Source organism: Spermophilus citellus, assembly GCF_964194105.1.
Source record: "Spermophilus citellus genome assembly, chromosome: 11".
Taxonomy (NCBI): Eukaryota; Metazoa; Chordata; class Mammalia; order Rodentia; family Sciuridae; genus Spermophilus; species Spermophilus citellus.
In genome coordinates this window covers 97,972,379-97,991,011 of record NC_138192.1, presented here as the reverse complement: position 1 = coordinate 97,991,011, position 18,633 = coordinate 97,972,379, and the positions used below count along the sequence as shown (strand labels likewise).

Here is an 18,633-nt window from a genome sequence, read left to right as displayed (position 1 = left end):
AGTTGTTATGTGTTACTGATCATGGTGTTATACTTTATTCTAAATTATGCCATACTGCAGTTACTTTTCTGTTAACATTGTGCAGCAAAACAAAGTGGGGAACATTTTGGTTTAATAATGCCTGTGATGTGCTTTCTATTCTTATAGATATCTACTATATAGTATTTCAGCCTAGGTTTAATCATCTTGATCTGGGTACATTAGTGTTAACTCCATTCTGTAACTTTTATTCTGGTGATGCTTGGTTGTGAAATTGTCATTTACCCTCCCAGGAATGGGTTATATAGGAATACAAGTAGTATTTTTAGGAAATTTGGTGAGGCAGAGTGACCCTAAGTTGATCACTGATGGTATACCATGAATATTGAGTGTGTTCCCAGGTTATCTGCTAATAAAGCTCTGGCTTTTGGTGGTTAGTCTAGTTGTGTTCTACTTTAAGAATCATTATGTGGCCTGTAGTAGTAAATTTGTTTTTCACTTGTATTACATATATTTTTGTTAGGTGAGAGTGGCAGTGGCCACTTCAGTCACTGCTGTGGTGGTTTTCTTACATGGAATTTTGTTACTGTAACATCTGATTGATTAGGCTTTATCTTCGGTTCTTACTTTTCCTCCAGAAATATTTGTTGTCTGTATCTTATGTGCTAGATACTATACAAGGATATCCATTTTTCAACAAATTTTAGAAGTCCTCTGCCTTGTGGAGCTTACTTAAATCTTAGTACAGAACAACCAGCTAAAAATTTAATAGAACCTTGCTACCCCACAGATTGGCAGTGTTTGTATTACCAGAGAGCTTGTCAGAATTGCAGGATTTCAGTCCTGCTCCAGCTCTACTGGATCAGAATGTGCCCTTTTGAAGAACCCAGTTGATCTTTATGTACATTCAACTTTGAGAAGTAATGGACTAGGTAACTATATTGCTTATCAGTACAGTGAGCACTCTTTGGGCTAGTGGTCATTAATTTAGAGTGGAACCATTTGGTATGTTATTTGGGCAGGTGGTAATGAAGATAGACATACATGAATTTATTTAACTGTAATGGGGTTTTATCAGGTGATTTTGATAAAGGGAGAGGCAGGGCAAGAGAACAGAGGGTGTCTGCAAGGGAGTAATTATAATGTTGTACTACCAAAAAGGGGAGAAATGAGGATAGGAAGGGCATAGGGAATAAGTGGTAAAACCAGTGCTTTGTAGATCCGTTAAGTGTTCTTGGTATTGAATTACAGAGGGAATGAGCTGAAATGATAGAAATTTAAAAGTGAGAAATTAGGTGAAATACTTGAAACTAGGACATTGTTATACATTGTGACATGGTACATTTTTCTCTGAATTAGTTTGGTTATAATTTTTTTTTCATAAATAAGACTTTGTCCCTATTTAAAAATCTAAATTTTAAATAGATTCTTGGTCAGGTGGTTCATATCTATGAGCTTATTCAACTTTAGCAGTGATCTTATCTCCAGTTGCTTTTCCAAAATTACCTTCATAATGGAACTCCATCAGTTTCCCCAGTTAAGACTTGGGCTTCTCCTGCACTTCCACTTTTTGTTTTCTTAATTTTCTTTCTTTGTTTCATTTTTGATACTGGGGATCTAACCTAGATCTACTACCATTCCACTACTGTTCCCCAGATTCCCCCCACCTTTTTTGTTTAATTTTGAGAGAGACAGGGTCTTGCCAAGTTGCTTAGGACCTCACTAAATTGCTGAGGCTGGCCTCAAATTTGTGATCCTTCTATCTTAGCCTCCTGAGTCCCTGGGATTACAGGCGTGTACTACCATACTCTGCCACACTTCTGCTTTTCTAATGAAGACATCATGAAGAGTATAAATAGATTGCCAAGCCTTTTCTATCTTTTATAATATTGAATCAGTTTATTGGCCTCTTCTTTCAAGTGATTTATCTGCATCTTTTGGGTCATGATTCCCACCATGTTTTTCCATGTTTGGCATACTTTTTGGTGCTGAGCATAAGAGGTCTTTCATGATTGTTGTTTTTATTAAGACCAACACAGACCAGTGAAGCAAATAACCATCAGTAATCTTGACATCAACATGAGCTTCAATAATCATGGTCTGCCGTTTTTTAACTGGGAACCCATTTTGTCATGGTAAGATCCATGCCAAGGAAGTTAGATAGGTTTTGCACTGAATACCCTCAGTAATTATTTTGAATTTTCTAAATGTAATTTCACCTTTCTGCACATCAGTAAGCCTCACTTCACACAATCCTTGGATCCATCAAATGCAATTTTGGTACCTGAGCTCTTGGGACTAGTGCTTTTCCAACTATTTGCTTTTCTTTTTTTCTTTTGTGGTGCCAGGGATCAAACAAAGGGTCTTGCACTTGTGAGGCGAGAACTCTACCACTGAGTTGTACCCTGAGACTCCCAACATTTCTTACATTGAACATATCTTTCATATCATACCAGTCTTTTTTTTAGATAATAGATTGTTTCTGACTCTTTTTGCCACCTTTTGTTCTTTTGTCGTTATTGTGTTGCTCATAGAGCCAGAATGCGGATTATGTTTTCTCCTCTCAAATTTTAAGAAAATGAAATCACAGTTAGAGGGACTCAGCCAGGAACTGAGTTTTATAATCAAAATTAAATAAGTATTCATCCATTTTTGTCACTTCACTTTTTTAGGAGTTACTATGAAGCCAATGACGGTACTTCAGCTATTAATATAATTGAAGAAGCTTTCTCAAAACACCAGGGCCTAGTCTCCATGGAAGATGTTAACATAGCAGCTGAACTGTATATTTCTAACAAGCAGTATGACAAAGCCTTGGAGGTAGAAGTGTTTGTTTTTACCTTTGTATTCCAGAAGTTCTTAAACATTGGCAACTTCTTATTTTAATTATATATTAAACTGTATATTTAAAGTTTTAAAGGAAATAATTGATTTCTAGATTCTGCAGTAATTCTGTAGAAAATATAAAATATAGTTATCACACGATAAATGATGTTGCTGTTATTCTAAGTGCCAATTGTATCTGTATTTCCTGGGAGCAGAACTCAGACTAATTACAGTGGTTCATTTCTATCTTTAGCCATTGAGGAAAAGTAGATTGGTTTGCTGCTGTGTAATTATATATCTTTAGTTTTAGTTAATATCATACAAAATATTAATGTATCTCAGCTAGGATTTTTTATTTTAAGAAGACTTAACTGTTCTTTTTTAAATCCCATTTTTATGTTGCAAGGATTATTATTATTATTTTTTTTTTTTAGAGAGAGAATTTTAATATTTATTTTTAGTTTTCGGCAGACACAACATCTTTATTTGTATGTGGTGCTGAGGATCGAACCCAGGCTGCACGCATGCCAGGCGAGCGCGCTACTGCTTGAGCCACATCCCCAGCCCTTGCAAGGATTATTTTAAGTAACTGTACCAGTCTTTGCATTAAGAAAAGTTTTTTCATTTGTTATTTCTTTTTCTTTTTTTCATTCTTTTAGGTAATCACAGATTTTTCTGGAATTGTGCTAGAAAAGAAAACGGAAGAAGGCACTTCAGAAGAAAATAAAGGTAGTAGTTTCCTTTGCATAGGAAAGTGTACATAATCCTCTCTTGGTCATACTATGGTATTTTGAATTGTTAATGTTCTCATAGCAAGTATTCCCAAGAAGCAATTTTTCCTCTAAGAAATTTCATATCTTTTTATTGTGAATATTGGTTTATAAGTAATTTTTGAAAAAAAATGTTTCATATTCCTTTTTATTTTTTTTATTTTTATTTTATTTTATTTTTTTTTTTATTGGATGTTCACAACATTACAAAGCTCATGACAAATCATATTTCATAGATTAGAATCAATAAATAAAAGCATTGATAAAATGGCATTTCTCAGAGACCAGTGTCTCTTTTATTCATTCTTTTATCCTAATTATTAAAAACCTTTAGATCTATAGTGATTTATTTTTCAAAAAGGACTTAAAATTCTCTACTATTGGGCTGGGGATACAACTCAGTAAAGTGCTTGCCTTGCATGCACAAGGCCCTGGGTTCAATCCCTAGCACCACCAAAAAAAGAAGAAAAAAAAAAGCTGTACTATTAAAAAAATTCCACTTAAAACAGGTATTCACATGAAAAGTAGAAACTAATGATACCCTATATTGTCTAAAAACTAGAATATGTAATGAGAGATCTGGTTAGACAGTCATACTGGAAGTATGGCTTGCAGGATCTCTGTTAGTTCTTTCTCTCATATCTGCTGTTTTCTTACTACCACACCCATTAACCATTCTGTGAAAATATTAACATGTAAGAGCCTATTTGAGGTTATAAAAAAATTGGTTTTCTTTATGGGCAGAGTAGACATCCCTATTCTTGGGAGAGAATTCCTATGTTGTACTTTGCACTCCTACCCTGTGAGGATTTTGATGGAATTGGGGGAAGTGAGTTGATACTGAATATACTACTTGCTTCAGAATAGTTCTCTCCCTGCTTGTTGTCATATACAAAGATTCCATCATGTTGTAATCCTTTCGGTTAAGGCATAATTACTTAAATTTTTCTTTAAAAAAACCCATCCATCTTAATAGCAAATAGTAATTTACTTCACAAATCAGTTTGCTAATTCATAGAGAGCAAGGTCCAAGATGAGATATGGGACAGGTGAATGTTCAAGTGGAAAGTTGTTGAGGGGAATCCCAGTTCAATAAGTTTCTTTTAAGTGACTATGCTTGTGAGTATGAAATTTCCTGCCCTCAAGGAGGTAGGGAAGGGTTCAAATACAGTGCATATAATTTAATTATAATAAGAGTTATATGTTGATTTCTGTGGCAAAATGGGAAAAGAGAGGAAGGGAGTATATTGTAGATCAGAGGATGTTTATAGAGGTACAGTTTAAGCAGACACTCATGAGGAAGGGAGTTCCAAATGGAGTCACAGGGTGTGGTAGCATTGCTTAGCCTGGATAGGAACAGATAGCATCCTGTGCTTTGGGCCTCTTGAGTGATTAGAATGGTGTAAATGAGTTAGAAGTAGGAATTGTGGAATGAAAACATGAGTTAGGGCATCTGAAGGACTCTGTCAGTTTTAATACTTCTTTGAACCTGGCCTAGGTTAGAATTGAGGCTGTAATAAGTTATTTTACATCCATAATTTCTGTTGAACATTTTTCTCCTAAAAATCATATTTGTATTTTAAACTCTTTTTGTTCTTTGTTTTGAAAAACAAGTTTTAATTATAGATGTAATGAACTATGTTTCACTGATTCTATTTCCTTCCTTCTTCCTTCAGTTTCTTAATGATTTAGCATAGCTGGAATCAGGAAACATCTTAACATAAATCAACATCTTAACATAGAGTTTTCAGTAGTAGTATTTTTCTTTCTTAGAATATTGGTGCCTGCTAGGTATGGTGGCACATGCCTGTAATCCCAATGACTCAGGAGGCTTAGGCAGAGAATCACAAGTTTAAAATCAGTCTTAGCAACTTAGCAAGGTCCTAAGCAATTTAGCAAGACTGTCTCAAAATAAAAAAATAAAAAGGGCTGGGGATGTAGTTCAGTTGTTAAGCACCCCTGGATTCAGTCCCAGATACCACCCCCCCCCCAAAAAAAAAAAAGAACAGTTGGTCCCTGATTCACAATTTGTGCAACTTTATAATAGTTACATTAGTATGAAAGCAATACATGTTTGGTAGAAACTACACTTTGAATTCTTTTTTTTTCTTGTTATCCTAGGGATCAAACTCAGGCCCTTGCACATGTTAGGTAAACTGAATTTTACATTTTGATCTTTTCCCAGGTTAGCATTAGGCAGTACCAGAGTCTCTCATGATGCTAGGCAGGAACAGCAGGCCATAGTTCCATCACTCTTAGAGGGTAAAACACTGATACCCTACAGTGGACCATGTTGTTAAATTATGTAGTTCAATGGGTTGTTCAGTTGAAGATATTTTCAATTTAGGATGGGTTTATTGGGACATAACCTCATTGTAAGTTGAAGAGGTTTATGTATAAAATAGTGGTGCATCTGAAATCTATAGCATCTTAGCATTGATAAAATAACTGAAAAATACACAGAATAGGAGATCTGAAGGTTGAAACACTTCCAATGTAAGCAAAGATTATTTTCTATATGCATTTTTGAAACTGAGAACACTTATTGGTAGATTATGTCGCTATTGATTCAGATTTTTTAATTCTTCCAAATGTGAAAGATCTAATTGGGAATTCAGGAGAATAAGTGTCAGTAACTAACATCAGCTTTTTAAAATATAGGGCTATGATGTGTTAGTTAATAATGTATTATATAAACTATAGGGAATCTAAATATATATATTCCTTAGCATTGCCAAATTATTGACAGTGTCTAAATAATTGCTCCCAATCTCTGTACTTACCTGATTGAATTGGTTAACAGTTTGTGGATTGGCACGGGTCTTAGACTACACCTTGAGTAGCATTGCCCTGTAGTTTTATAAAGTGTCCTTAGCCTTTTTAAATAGTTTACCTGAATTCTACCTTGTCTGATATTGAGATTGTGACCTCTCTTTTTTGTTTGTATGTTATTTTCAACCATTTAGAATGTCTTGATTTTAGACACACATCTTGTGTCCAACATAAAGTTGACTTTTACTTTGTGATTTGATCTAAAAGCAAGGTTTTTTATTTATACATCTGTATAGATTGTCTGTTTAATGGGTGTATTTCATTGAATAGTGTCTTAGTTCCTTTGGGTTGCTATAACAAAATAGACTGAATGATTTATAAATGACAGAAATTTATTATAGTTCTGGAGGCTGAGAAGTCCAAGGCATCAGCAGATTTGGTGTCTGATGAGGATCTTGCTGTGTCCTCATATGACAGGGGGACTGGACAAACTACTTCAAGCCTCTTTTTTTAAAAATTTATTTTTTAGTTGTAGTTGTACACAGTCTTTATTTAATTTTTTTATGTGGTGCTGAGGATCGAACCCAGGGCCTCGCATATGCTAGGCGAGTGCTCTACCGCTGAGCCACAATCCCAGCCCTTCAAGCCTGTTTTTTAAAGATATAAATCCTATTTATGAGAGCAAAGCCTTTAAGACCTAATCATGTTCTAAAGACCCCCCCACCTCTTAATTCACTTGGTTCAGATTCAACAAATGAATTTTAGGGGAACGCAAACATTCAGACCATGGCAAGTATTTCTAGAAAGCAAATCAAAATGATAGTTTGGAATATAGAATCCATATATAAGTAGAATACCATTTTATTAAAGTCAAAATGCTCAATAAAATGATTGCATTATTTAATTCTTATTCAGATAAGTGCCTATAACTACTATCTATTGAAGAACTGTGCTATAGATATAACCCTGAGTCAGACAGACCTTGTTCTTTTCTTGTCCTATGGAGTTTATGTGGGGTCTAAGGTAAAAAAATTTTCATGATAGGTAAATTTTGCTTTCTCATTGAGCAGAATAAACAAGCTTACTCCACTTACTCCACTTACTGTCCCCAAGGAATTGGGAGAGTACTGAAGAATGAACCCAAGGGTGCTTTACTACTGAGCTACTTTTTATTTTTTATTTGGAGCTAAGTTGCTGGGGCTGCCCTTGAATTTGTGATCCTTCTGCCTTAGTCTCTCAAGTCACTGGAATTACAGGCATGGTAGGCAGGAACAGCAGGCCATAGTTCCATTATGCCTGGCAATAAGCTGTGTTTTTGATACCAGTTACTACCTTGAAGTTCAGTGATTAAAAAGTCTCTTGGGGCTGGGGATGTGGCTCAAGCGGTAGCGCGCTCGCCTGGCATGCGTGCGATCCGGGTTCGATCCTCAGCACCACATACCAACAAAGATGTTGTGTCTGCCGAGAACTAAAAAATAAATATTAAAAAAAAAAAATTCTCTCTCTCTCTCTCTCCCCTCTCTCACTCTCTCTTAAAAAAAAAAAAAAAAAAGTCTCTTAATTAAACTTGTCCAAATCCTCCTATGACTTGGTAACTTTTGGCAATACTATAATTTATGATGAGTTCTGTAAAATGTGAAATTATTTTAAGTAATTAAAAATTTTATTCTATCACTTTATATCACTGATATCCTCCTATACTTTAGGATTTTCTAAAATGGAAACACATACTTGTTTAGAATTTACTATGTAAAATAAAAATAATATTTTAAATGTGTAACAAAATTTCTTCAATTTCTCAGGGCTTTAAAATATGTTTTGCTTAATTAAGATTTAAAACAAAACAGTATTATTTTACCCTTTTTGCCCCCTCCCCCCCTTTTTTTTTCTGGGAAGCAGTGAACTTCAGAGCTTTATTCTGCAATATGGAGGAAATAATTTTGCTTGCCTCTTCACAACATAAGCTGTATTTGCCCTTTTCTTAATTTCATTGTAATAAAGAGGTGGTGTTGTTGCTGATCATTTTGTTTTTCTTTCTTTTTTCTTTTTTTTTTTTTTCTCTGTAGTTTGATAGAAAGTATGGGAGTTTGTTTTGGATAAGTAGATATTAGGGAAAGAATAAGAAGGATGAATGCAAACAAAAGAGACAGACTGAAGGAGATATAAGATCTAATAACAGAGTTAGCCAAAATTAGAATTGACTGTGGAACCATTTTCTTTGAATGAAGTAAATAAGATACAAGGTAGAGTTTGCTTCATTTGCCCCACATTCTAAGCTTGCATATAGGAACTGCTTCTTGTCTGATTTCCCAGCTGGTGAGAATGTTACCTGCACTATACCTGATGGTGTGCCAATAGATATCATGGTGAAGTTGATGGTCTGCCTTGTACATCTCAACATCCTTGAACCGCTTAATGTAAGTAACATTAAGATGTGCACTTGAGATACTTAAGATCAAAACCAGTTTTCTTTGGATGACAAAAATTGTAACTTGACCCTGGATTTTCACATTTTTTAACTCAAGAGGTCACAGTAATCATCAAATCACTTTTGTATGAATGTCTGAGACAAGCTAAAAATGTTTTGAAATTGGGCTTGTAATAATTTGCTTTTCTTTTAAAATGAGAACAATCCAAAGATGAAAAATTGATATTGGGTCTTTTGTAAATTGATAATAATTTCGACACCTATTTTCTTTTGCTGACTTTGGACAAAGTATTTTTATTGAACAAAAAACCTCTACTTTATTGACTCCAGGATAGGGTATTGAGTAAAATACTTCAAATCCCTACATCATGGGGTTTTTTTCCTAATGGGATTAGATTTAAAAAATTTTATAAAATATGTCAGATATTGGCTGGTGATAAATTTTCTGGAGAAAATCAAGGAATAAAAATATTGAGGAATATTGGGGGTGGGAATGGTTGCAAATAGGAGTCACGAAAGGCAGTAAACCATTGAGATATCTGAGGAAATCGCTTTCAAAAACATAAGCAAACATAAGGATGGCAAGGCACAGGTGTGCTTGGCTTGTTAGAGAAGGAGTTCAACAGAGCAGAGTGGTCCTAATTCCTGCAGTTGCCTGTCTTTTAACAGGTCCACATCATGTGTTAGATGAGCGAATGGATAGAAATATTGAGTTCTTTTTCATAGAGATAAATAAATAGAAAAATGATCATTTAAGCTGTGTTATTAATTAAGCTTTGCTCCTTTTCAGCTTGCTTCATATAATCAATATATATTAAAATGAGAACTATACATAAATGTGCACACTTGTAATGCATGTTTGATGACTTCAGGCTTTTATTTGGGGTCTAGCCTCTCTTGACAACGCTAGTGGAACAGAATCCTGAAGATATGGGAGACCTATATCTAGATGTTGCTGAAGCTTTTCTGGATGTTGGTGAATATCATTCTGCGCTTCCCCTCCTCAGTGCATTAGTTTGCTCTGAAAGATACAACCTTGCAGTAGTTTGGCTTCGGCATGCAGGTAATATATTTTTAGTGGGAGGGAAAAGTTTTAATCATATAAGGGGACAAGAACTTATTATTCCAAGATGGTAATAATTGTGTTAATATCTTAGTGGAAGTATTTGTGGTTTCAGGCAGTTTTTTGTTTGTTTTTTGATACTGAAGATTGAACCCAGGACCTTACACATGCTACCACTGAGCTATATCCCCAGCCCTTTTTTATATTTTAAAATTTTATTTTAAAAAAGGGTCTAAGTTGCCTTACTCCTACCTTAGACTCCTGAGTAGCTGAGATTATGGTGTGTGCCACTTTGCCCAGATCAGGGTGGTTTTATGAAGATCAGAATTTATTAATTTATTAAATTGTCAGACTAAGTGATTTCCCCTCACTAATGCTTTGGAGGAACAATTTACTTATTGGTAACAGAGAGAAGAAGAAGGACTAACATGTCCCTTAAATGTCTGTCTCTTAACCTGTATACTTTGGTTTGTGGTAATGTATTATCAGACTTGGGATGAAATCTAATTTTTGAAGAATTTTTACAGATGGATACTTAATATTTTACTTTGAGAGAAAATATTTAATGTATTTTCAGTACTCTTTGAGCCACATGTCCAAGATTAAATTATCATTCATTTCACTTTTCCTAAATCCACAGTAATCTGAAATAACTTAATTAGAATAGAAAAAACAGCTTCAGAACACAATATCTTGGATATATGAAAGTAAATATATTCTAACTGGATTTCTTATTGAGTTAACATAGAAGATGCATTAAATATTGAATCCTTTTGGTTTAAAATATTGCATGATGACAGAAAGTTCTGATGGCTCTAAGATATTATTATTATATGAGAACTATTATAGAAAATTCTCTAACTAGAGAAGAACTAGACATTTGAGACAGTAGCTCACTCATATCACAGAAATGAACTGGGAAAGAGAGTACTTAAGATAATGCTTTTCTAGCTATTCATGGTATAGCATGCCTGTAATCCCAGTGGCTCAAGAGGCTGAGGCAGGAGGATTGCAAGTTCAAAGACAGCCTCAGCAATTTAGTGAGGCCCTAAATAACTTAGTGAGACGCTATCCCAAAGTAAAAAAACATGCTGGGAATGTGGCTCAGTCAAGTGCTCCTGGGTTTAATCCCTGGTACAAAAAAAAAAAAGGAATGCTTTTCTGTTTCAATGAGTGAACATGAATAGAAATATAATATTATCATACACTGTTATAAAACATCATCTTTGTGAGATTTAAATTTTCAAGATGAGCAGAGAGGGTTTTGGTTTTTATTGCATAAGGCTATGATATTGAAACTACTCCTGTGTTAATAATAGTAAAAATACTTTAAAAATTCCTACTTCATTATGATATATTAAGTACTATTTCTATTTTGAGCCCATGTAACTTGAGAAGAGTGGAAGGTAAAACCTCAGAGTCATCTAAAAATCAAGAAAAATCATTAGAGGAATTTAATACTTATAACTTAAAATATCTGTAAAATTGAAAAATTTTAGAAGTGCCATGTGATGATCCATTCATATTTAGTATTCTAACTTATTTTCAAAATTCAATCCGTAGTTGATAGTCTAGGCAGATTTGAGAAAACAAGAGGCAAAAATATTTAGATCATCACTGCAGTAGAAAAGGAAAGAGATGAAAAGGGCCTAGATTAGTGTTATGGCTCTTAGGGTGGAAAGAAGAAATGCTCACAGAGACCATTTTCTTTTATATATATATATATAAAAGAAAATAAATATATATATATATGAAAATAAATAAATAAATATATATATATATATATATATATATATATATATATATATTAGTTGTAGGTGGATACAATACCTTTATTTTATTTTATTTTTTTTGTGAACCCAATGCCTTATGCATGCTAGGCAAGTGCTCTACCACTGAGGCACAACTCCCCATAGAGACCCATTTTCAAGTTCAAATTATAGGACTTGGTGGTTGAATGGGCATAGTTTGAGGAATAGAGTTCAGTATTCTCATGTCTGAGAACTATCCTGGGGAGCTAATTGAGTGAAGTGAGGGGGAGTTGTTGATATTGGGAATCACAAAACTCAGGAGTAACAAAAATGAGTGAAGTGGGCAAGTGATAATAGTAGAGAGAGCTGGAGAGCGCTGTCTAAGGGCTGTTTCTCAGCATGGAAATAGGGGATCCAATGTTGCCAAATCCAAGTTTTTCAAAAGAAGCCAATACTCTGGATCTAAATTAAAAATACTAATTAAAAAATGTAGACAATCATCTTTAAAATTGAATAATCATATCTGTGGATTAAATTGGTTTACCAGCTATGAACTGTGGCTTTATATATATGAAGGTGTTTATTGTGGTATTACAAGAATAAACATTTGGAAACAACCTAAATGTCAAGTAATATGGTTAATAATGTGATTATTATATAACTATTCAAAATGCCAGTGAAAACATAGGGAAATATTTGAAGGATAATGCTAAGTGAATAAAGCAAAATGCCATATTGTATATATACACTGAATACGTCCTTGTAGCAATTTAAATTTAGAGATTGATCAATCAATAAAAATTGGAAGGGATTGTTGCTTGAAGTACTAAAAAAGATGTATTCATTTCTTTCTTGTAATTTTTTATGTTAATGTAATTTTTCTTTAAAAATGGAAAAACAATTTTGGCCAATTTAATCTGTAATTCACATGTTTGCTTTAACATTATTTTAGAATGTTTAAAGGCCTTAGGCTATATGGAGCGTGCTGCTGAAAGCTATGGCAAAGTGGTTGATCTGGCCCCCCTCCATTTGGATGCAAGGATTTCACTTTCCACCCTTCAGCAGCAGCTGGGCCGACCTGAGAAAGCTCTGGAAGCTCTGGAACCAATGTATGATCCTGATACTTTAGCCCAGGATGCAAATGCTGCACAGCAGGTAGACCATGTAACATAGAAGTTTTTCCTGGTGGATTGTATTTTAGAACTTTCTCCTCAGTTAAGGATGTCCCTATAGTTTACATCCAAAGTTTTATTTGGGGATTTTTTTTTTTTTAATTTTTGTAGTTGTACAGAATGCCTTTATTTTATTTGTTTATTTTTATGTGGTGCTAAGGTTCGAACCCAGGGCCTCACATGTGCAAGGCAAGCACTCTTCCACTGAGCTCTAGCCCCAGTCTCAAATTTGGGGATATTAAATTTAATGTTTTTGAAAAATTACTTTGAGCCTTAAGATTCAGGCATTTTATTAGGAAACATTATAAATTATAGTTTCTATAATATTAGACATTAATCATTGTGGAAAATCATAAAGCAAATGTTCTTAAGGTTTGATTTCTAAAATAAAGCTTTTCTGTGCAAATAAAACAGTTTACAGCAAAGGAATTTTGTCACACTCATCATGTGTTTGTTTATTTAGGAACTGAAGTTATTGCTTCATCGTTCTACACTGTTGTTTTCACAAGGCAAAATGTATGGTTATGTGGATACTTTACTAACCATGCTAGCCATGCTTTTAAAGGTTGGTAATTATCTTTATATGACTTTTTAAATGTTTGGTATTTGATTTAAACCAACATTGCCACTTATAATTGTTTTACTCTTTTAAATCAGACATTTTAAAGTGAAAGTCAAAAAATTAATTAGTGGTGTATAATTGATATTATAAACTACCTGATATTATAAACTTGACCATAGAGTACATGAAATAAAACCTTTCCTAGAAGTTACTTAGAAAAGTGAGAGCCATAGTATCATCAGTTATTGACCATATATAGGCAGTACTATGTGCCAAAATTCTTCTAGACCTGATGTCCTTTCTGACTCTGGCTGTTTTTGCAGGGAGATGGCATGTCTATGTGTATGTTATAAAGTTAATGTGAATTGCCGCCTTTTTCCTATCTAAGATGAATAGTGTGACCGAAATTCTTTTGGTAAAGAAAAAAAATCAATTTTATTCTACTTTTAGGGTGTTTTTGTTTGTTTTTATAATAATTTGACCTCTTTTCCCCTTACTGGAGGAGCTTTCAGTCACATTTGTGGTAATTGTGGCTCTTCAGTTTTCTTTAATAAACTATTGACTAATAAAACTAATTACCTTCTTTAATTCAGGTAGCTATGAACAGAGCCCAAGTTTGTCTGATATCTAGTTCCAAATCTGGAGAGAGGCATCTCTACCTTATTAAAGTATCAAGAGACAAAATATCAGATAACAATGATCAAGAGACAGCAAATTGTGATACAAAAGGTATTTTTTTTTTCATTTGCTTTATTATATATAACTTAGATGAATTCAGACTATCTCATGAAGTAATATCTGACAGTAATCAAATTGAAAATATACCCTTTTCAAATAAAATGAAATTTTGAATCCATATCTCTCAAGTATAATAAACTCATTTGATGTTAAAAGTCAAGGCTAAATACTTCAGTTTTTAAAATATTAAAAGGAAAACATCTGCTTGCAACCTTCTGTTGAAAAATGAAACTTTTTGATTTTTCTTTTTTTTTTTTTTTGGTACTGGGGATTGAACCCAGAGGTGCTTTACTACTGAGCCACATCCCTAATCCTTGTTTCAATCATTTTTGTTGATGTACTTTTATTTTTTACTTATTTATATGTGGTGCTGAGGATGGAACCCAGTGCCCCACACATGCTAGGCAAGTGCTCTGCCACTGAGCCACAACCCCAGCCCTTTATATCTTATTTAGAGACAGGGTCTCACTTAGTTGCCAGGGCTGGATTTGAACTCAAGATCCTCCTGCCTCACCCTCCCAAGCCGCGCAGATTACAGGTGTGTGCCACCACACCTCGGTAATTTTGATTTTTAAGAAGAAAGTATATTTGAAGAAATTTGAAGATTTGGTGGCAAAACCAATTATTTGTCCAGTCACTTTGATTACATACATTCCATTCTGTTTCAGTTTTGATGAATGTAGTAATAGCCATAGAAACTTTTTGAAAATAAGTTGCTATGACCTACTCTCAAGTCTTAGGACTTTAAAAGGCATCTAATTTTACTTGGAAAAGCATCAAGTATGTTTGGGTGAGGTTTTTACTCAGAAAATTTTGAAAATGACTAAGGCTTTAAACTAGAGGTGTAAATTAGGCAGAATCTGACTTCATTATTAATTAATTTAACAAACATTTATTAAATCACTATAGCATTATTAGAATCAGAAGAAAGGCAGGAGGACTTAGCTGGTTATCATCTAGCTGTAAATGCCTGAGAGCCCTGCCAGCTCTCCAGTTCATTAATTCTGGGTTTATCCCAACATTTTCTACTTCTGTAATATATATTAGACCATGTTTCCTAAAGTTTTGTTTTTCTCTATATCTGATATTGCTTGTTTCAGTGGATCCTCATTTCAGATCTGTTGTTGGTTTTTCTTAGGTTCATAAGGTTTTGTTGGTTAGTTTTGTTAATGTCATCACGGTGGGGATCACCTTACATGGTGTCCCAGGGTGGATGAGCTAAACCTTTTTATGTTAAATAGAACTTTATACTCTGATATTTTCACTTAATGTTTTCTCACAGAAATTTTCTCATGTTACTCTCTTGTCATAGCTATATTTTAGGAATATATAATATTCCTTTGGATAGCAGTTCCATAATTTAACCATTTCCTTATCATTTTTATATATGATACTTCTAAATTTTTTGTAAATAATGTAGTAAGCATCTTTGTACATATAGATTTATCCATATTTTGATTATTTAGGATAGATTCCCACAAGGAGAATTATTGGATCAAGGACAGAAAAAACTTTTTAATAATTTTTAAGGTTATAAAAGAGAAGCATATTACAGAGAAAGAAGGACAAGAAGGTTGTTAAAAGAAAAACTTCAGAAAGATAAAATTGATTAGAAAAAGATCAAGAACAACTTTAATCTCAAATATAAATTGGAAGTCATTAGCTGAAAAAATGGCATTGGAATGCTTTGTATGTGCAGAATCCTCTATCTGATCAGAATCATGGAAAGGCCATTTGTTCTGCTCTGGAGGAGCATACATCCTAGCTGGTACCAAAAAATGCAAATGGGGTTAGTTGGACTTTGTAGAGAACAAGTCATAATGAGAATTAACAATTGCATATTGTTAAGCAGGCAGAGAAAAAGGGGATAGTGTTGAAGGAATATAAACAACCAACTACTCCCTACTCATTTTTGTAAGGAGTGTTATTGGTAAGAATTCAGGCCCGTAGGGCTGTGGTTATTAAGTTTATCTTAAAATCGAGCATGTGAATTTTTCTTTCTGATACACTGTTTCTGGAAATACCGTAACCTAACTGGTTTTCATTGGTCTCATTTTAGCAATATTTGCTGTACTCACAAGTGTCTTGCCAAAAGATGACTGGTGGAACCTTCTATTGAAGGCCATATATTCTTTATGTGATCTATCCCGATTTCAAGAGGCCGAGTTACTTGTAGATTCTTCATTGGAATATTATTCATTTTATGATGACAGGCAAAAACGCAAAGAACTAGAATACTTTGGTCTGTCTGCTGCAATTCTGGATAAAAATTTCAGAAAGGCATACAACTACATCAGGTGACTTTCCAATAATTTCATCAGATTCTTTATGATAGAATGTACATTTACTTTGATTTAGACTTATAGTCAAAAATTAATAAGCTATTTTATTACTAGCTTTCCTTGTGTGCTGGTTCAGTTCATTGGTGATTCTCAGAGGCAGCATTTGAGAGCATAGACTCTAGAGCTAGATTTCCTGGGTTCAAATCCCAGCCCTGGCTTTGTGACTTAAGGCTAGTTAATTTAACCTCTTGTGCCTCTCTCTCCCATTTATAGAAGGACATCTTAATACCATTACTCCCCCGTAGTATTATGAGGGTTGAGTTATGTACAAAGCCTTTTTTCAGTGTCAGGAGCATATTATTATTCATTAAATGCTTATAGTACTTCAGCTGGGCAGGGAGAGGAAAAAGTGAAACCAATTGATTTTTCTTTTTTTTTTTTTTTTAAGAGTTTTGTTGAAAAACAAAAACAAGATGTAGAAATATTAACTTAAGCAACATTTTTTGAGTAAAATCTTTTATTGTATAAGAGGTTTTGCTTAAATAGATTGAAGCACTTTGCTTTTCCTTGTTGGGGATGGTACAGTTTAGTATTAGAAGGATAGCGCTAAAGGGTTTCATTCTTAGAAACCAGGAAATGGGCTTTTTTTTTTTTTTTTTTTAAAAAAAAAAACAACAATATCATTTCCTCCTCACTTTCTTTCTGCAATAGGATAATGGTAATGGAAAATGTCAATAAACCCCAGCTCTGGAATATTTTCAATCAAGTTACCATGCACTCCCAAGATGTAAGACATCATCGCTTCTGTCTCCGTCTAATGCTGAAAAACCCAGATAATCATGCACTGTGTGTTTTAAATGGACACAATGCATTTGTATCTGGAAGTTTTAAGCATGCACTTGGTAAGTGTCCTGGCACATGACTTCGTTAAGCATAAACAGTATAATGTTAAAGGACCAAGCCTTTGGAGCAGAGCTGCCTAGGCTTAAATAACAGCTATCCTGTGTTGCTCTGTTCTGTTCCTTTATTTCTAAAATAGAGATAATAATTGGACCTACCTTAGAGATTACTGTGCAAATTAAATGAGTTAATATAAACTACCTAAAACAATGCTTGGTACATTGATAGCATGAGTGGCTATAAGTATTAGCAATAATGATAGTTTTTGTTATTCTTAAACTTTAGTTTTGAAAGGACATATTCATTTTAAAGGTCAAGAAATCTCCCTACTAAGGTTTGTTTGTTTTTAAAATAATTTTCAGTAATTATGAATGCTTTGCCCCTAATTTGGTTTGATATTTGCAAAAAAAGGATTTAAGATTTGCTGATAGTCATTCCTCTAGGAGGCAAGTCTTATAAGATTTATTTACATGATGTTTACAAATTCCAATTAAACTCAAGGAAATTCATTACTCATAAAAAGAAAAAAATAAGGAATTAGAGGTACTCAAGAAGAAAAATGCTTAACCAAATGTTTAAACTTAAAATTAGGCACATCTCTTTTGCTGCCAAGTTAATTCTGAATAAACTGCAATTTTGGCTATTTAAAACTTAAAAAAAAAAATTCATGTTTGTGAATGGCTGATGTTTTTATAATTGTTCAGCCAGTAACCTCAAATATCAGCTTTTGGAATTTTACTATGTATGCTTTTTTCTAATTGTTGGTTTAATATTTAGAAAATAGAAAAATTGAGATTTAAAAAAATGTTCATAGACAGTAAAAATAGAAATGTCCAAATGGCCATTTACCATCTTTCCTGCTTAAACAAAAACAAAAACCTGTGGTATCATTCCTCCTGGAATAGAACCTAGAAGGAATAGAAGTTTTCATCAATGTAGGATAAATTTGGCTAAATTATGCTACCTCATTTTTTTTTTAACATGAGGTAATTTATATCAGAATTCTTAAAACCCCAAATTGTTATTAGACACATGAGCTTCTCTTGGGAAAAATACAGTTGCCACATTTAAGAAAACACTGAATCTAAGAAACAAAGCTTCTTTTCCCTTTTCTCACTTTCATCACATTTGAATTTATTAGAACAATTAATTTTACAAAAATTCACCCATGCTTTTAAATAGATTTAAGATCATAAATAGAATTATGATCACAATTGATGCTTTTTTAAAGAAGTATTATTCTACGTAGAAATATCTAGCTGTGGTAAAAAAAAAATGTTACTTTTAGTTACACATTTATTTTCATGATCAAGGTACATTTATGGAGACACTTCTAATTGTGTTCTGTGTTACATATTGCTATAAAATTAATATGTATTGATTGATATCT

At 33.5% G+C, this 18,633-nt stretch overlaps 1 protein-coding gene across 2 annotated transcripts in view; it reads left to right on the top strand.

Moving 5' to 3' along the window:
• Nucleotides 1-18,633, top strand: part of GTF3C3 (general transcription factor IIIC subunit 3) — a 46,462-nt gene that overhangs the window by 11,785 nt on the left and 16,044 nt on the right. For both annotated transcript variants that reach the window (XM_081260682.1, XM_081260683.1), the window contains exons 7-15: nt 2,652-2,799; nt 3,465-3,534; nt 8,661-8,764; nt 9,667-9,838; nt 12,542-12,744; nt 13,225-13,326; nt 13,917-14,052; nt 16,121-16,358; nt 17,055-17,245. In XM_081260682.1, coding sequence (XP_081116808.1) covers nt 2,652-2,799; nt 3,465-3,534; nt 8,661-8,764; nt 9,667-9,838; nt 12,542-12,744; nt 13,225-13,326; nt 13,917-14,052; nt 16,121-16,358; nt 17,055-17,245 — 1,364 coding nt within the window. The remainder of the gene's footprint in view (nt 1-2,651; nt 2,800-3,464; nt 3,535-8,660; nt 8,765-9,666; nt 9,839-12,541; nt 12,745-13,224; nt 13,327-13,916; nt 14,053-16,120; nt 16,359-17,054; nt 17,246-18,633) is intronic.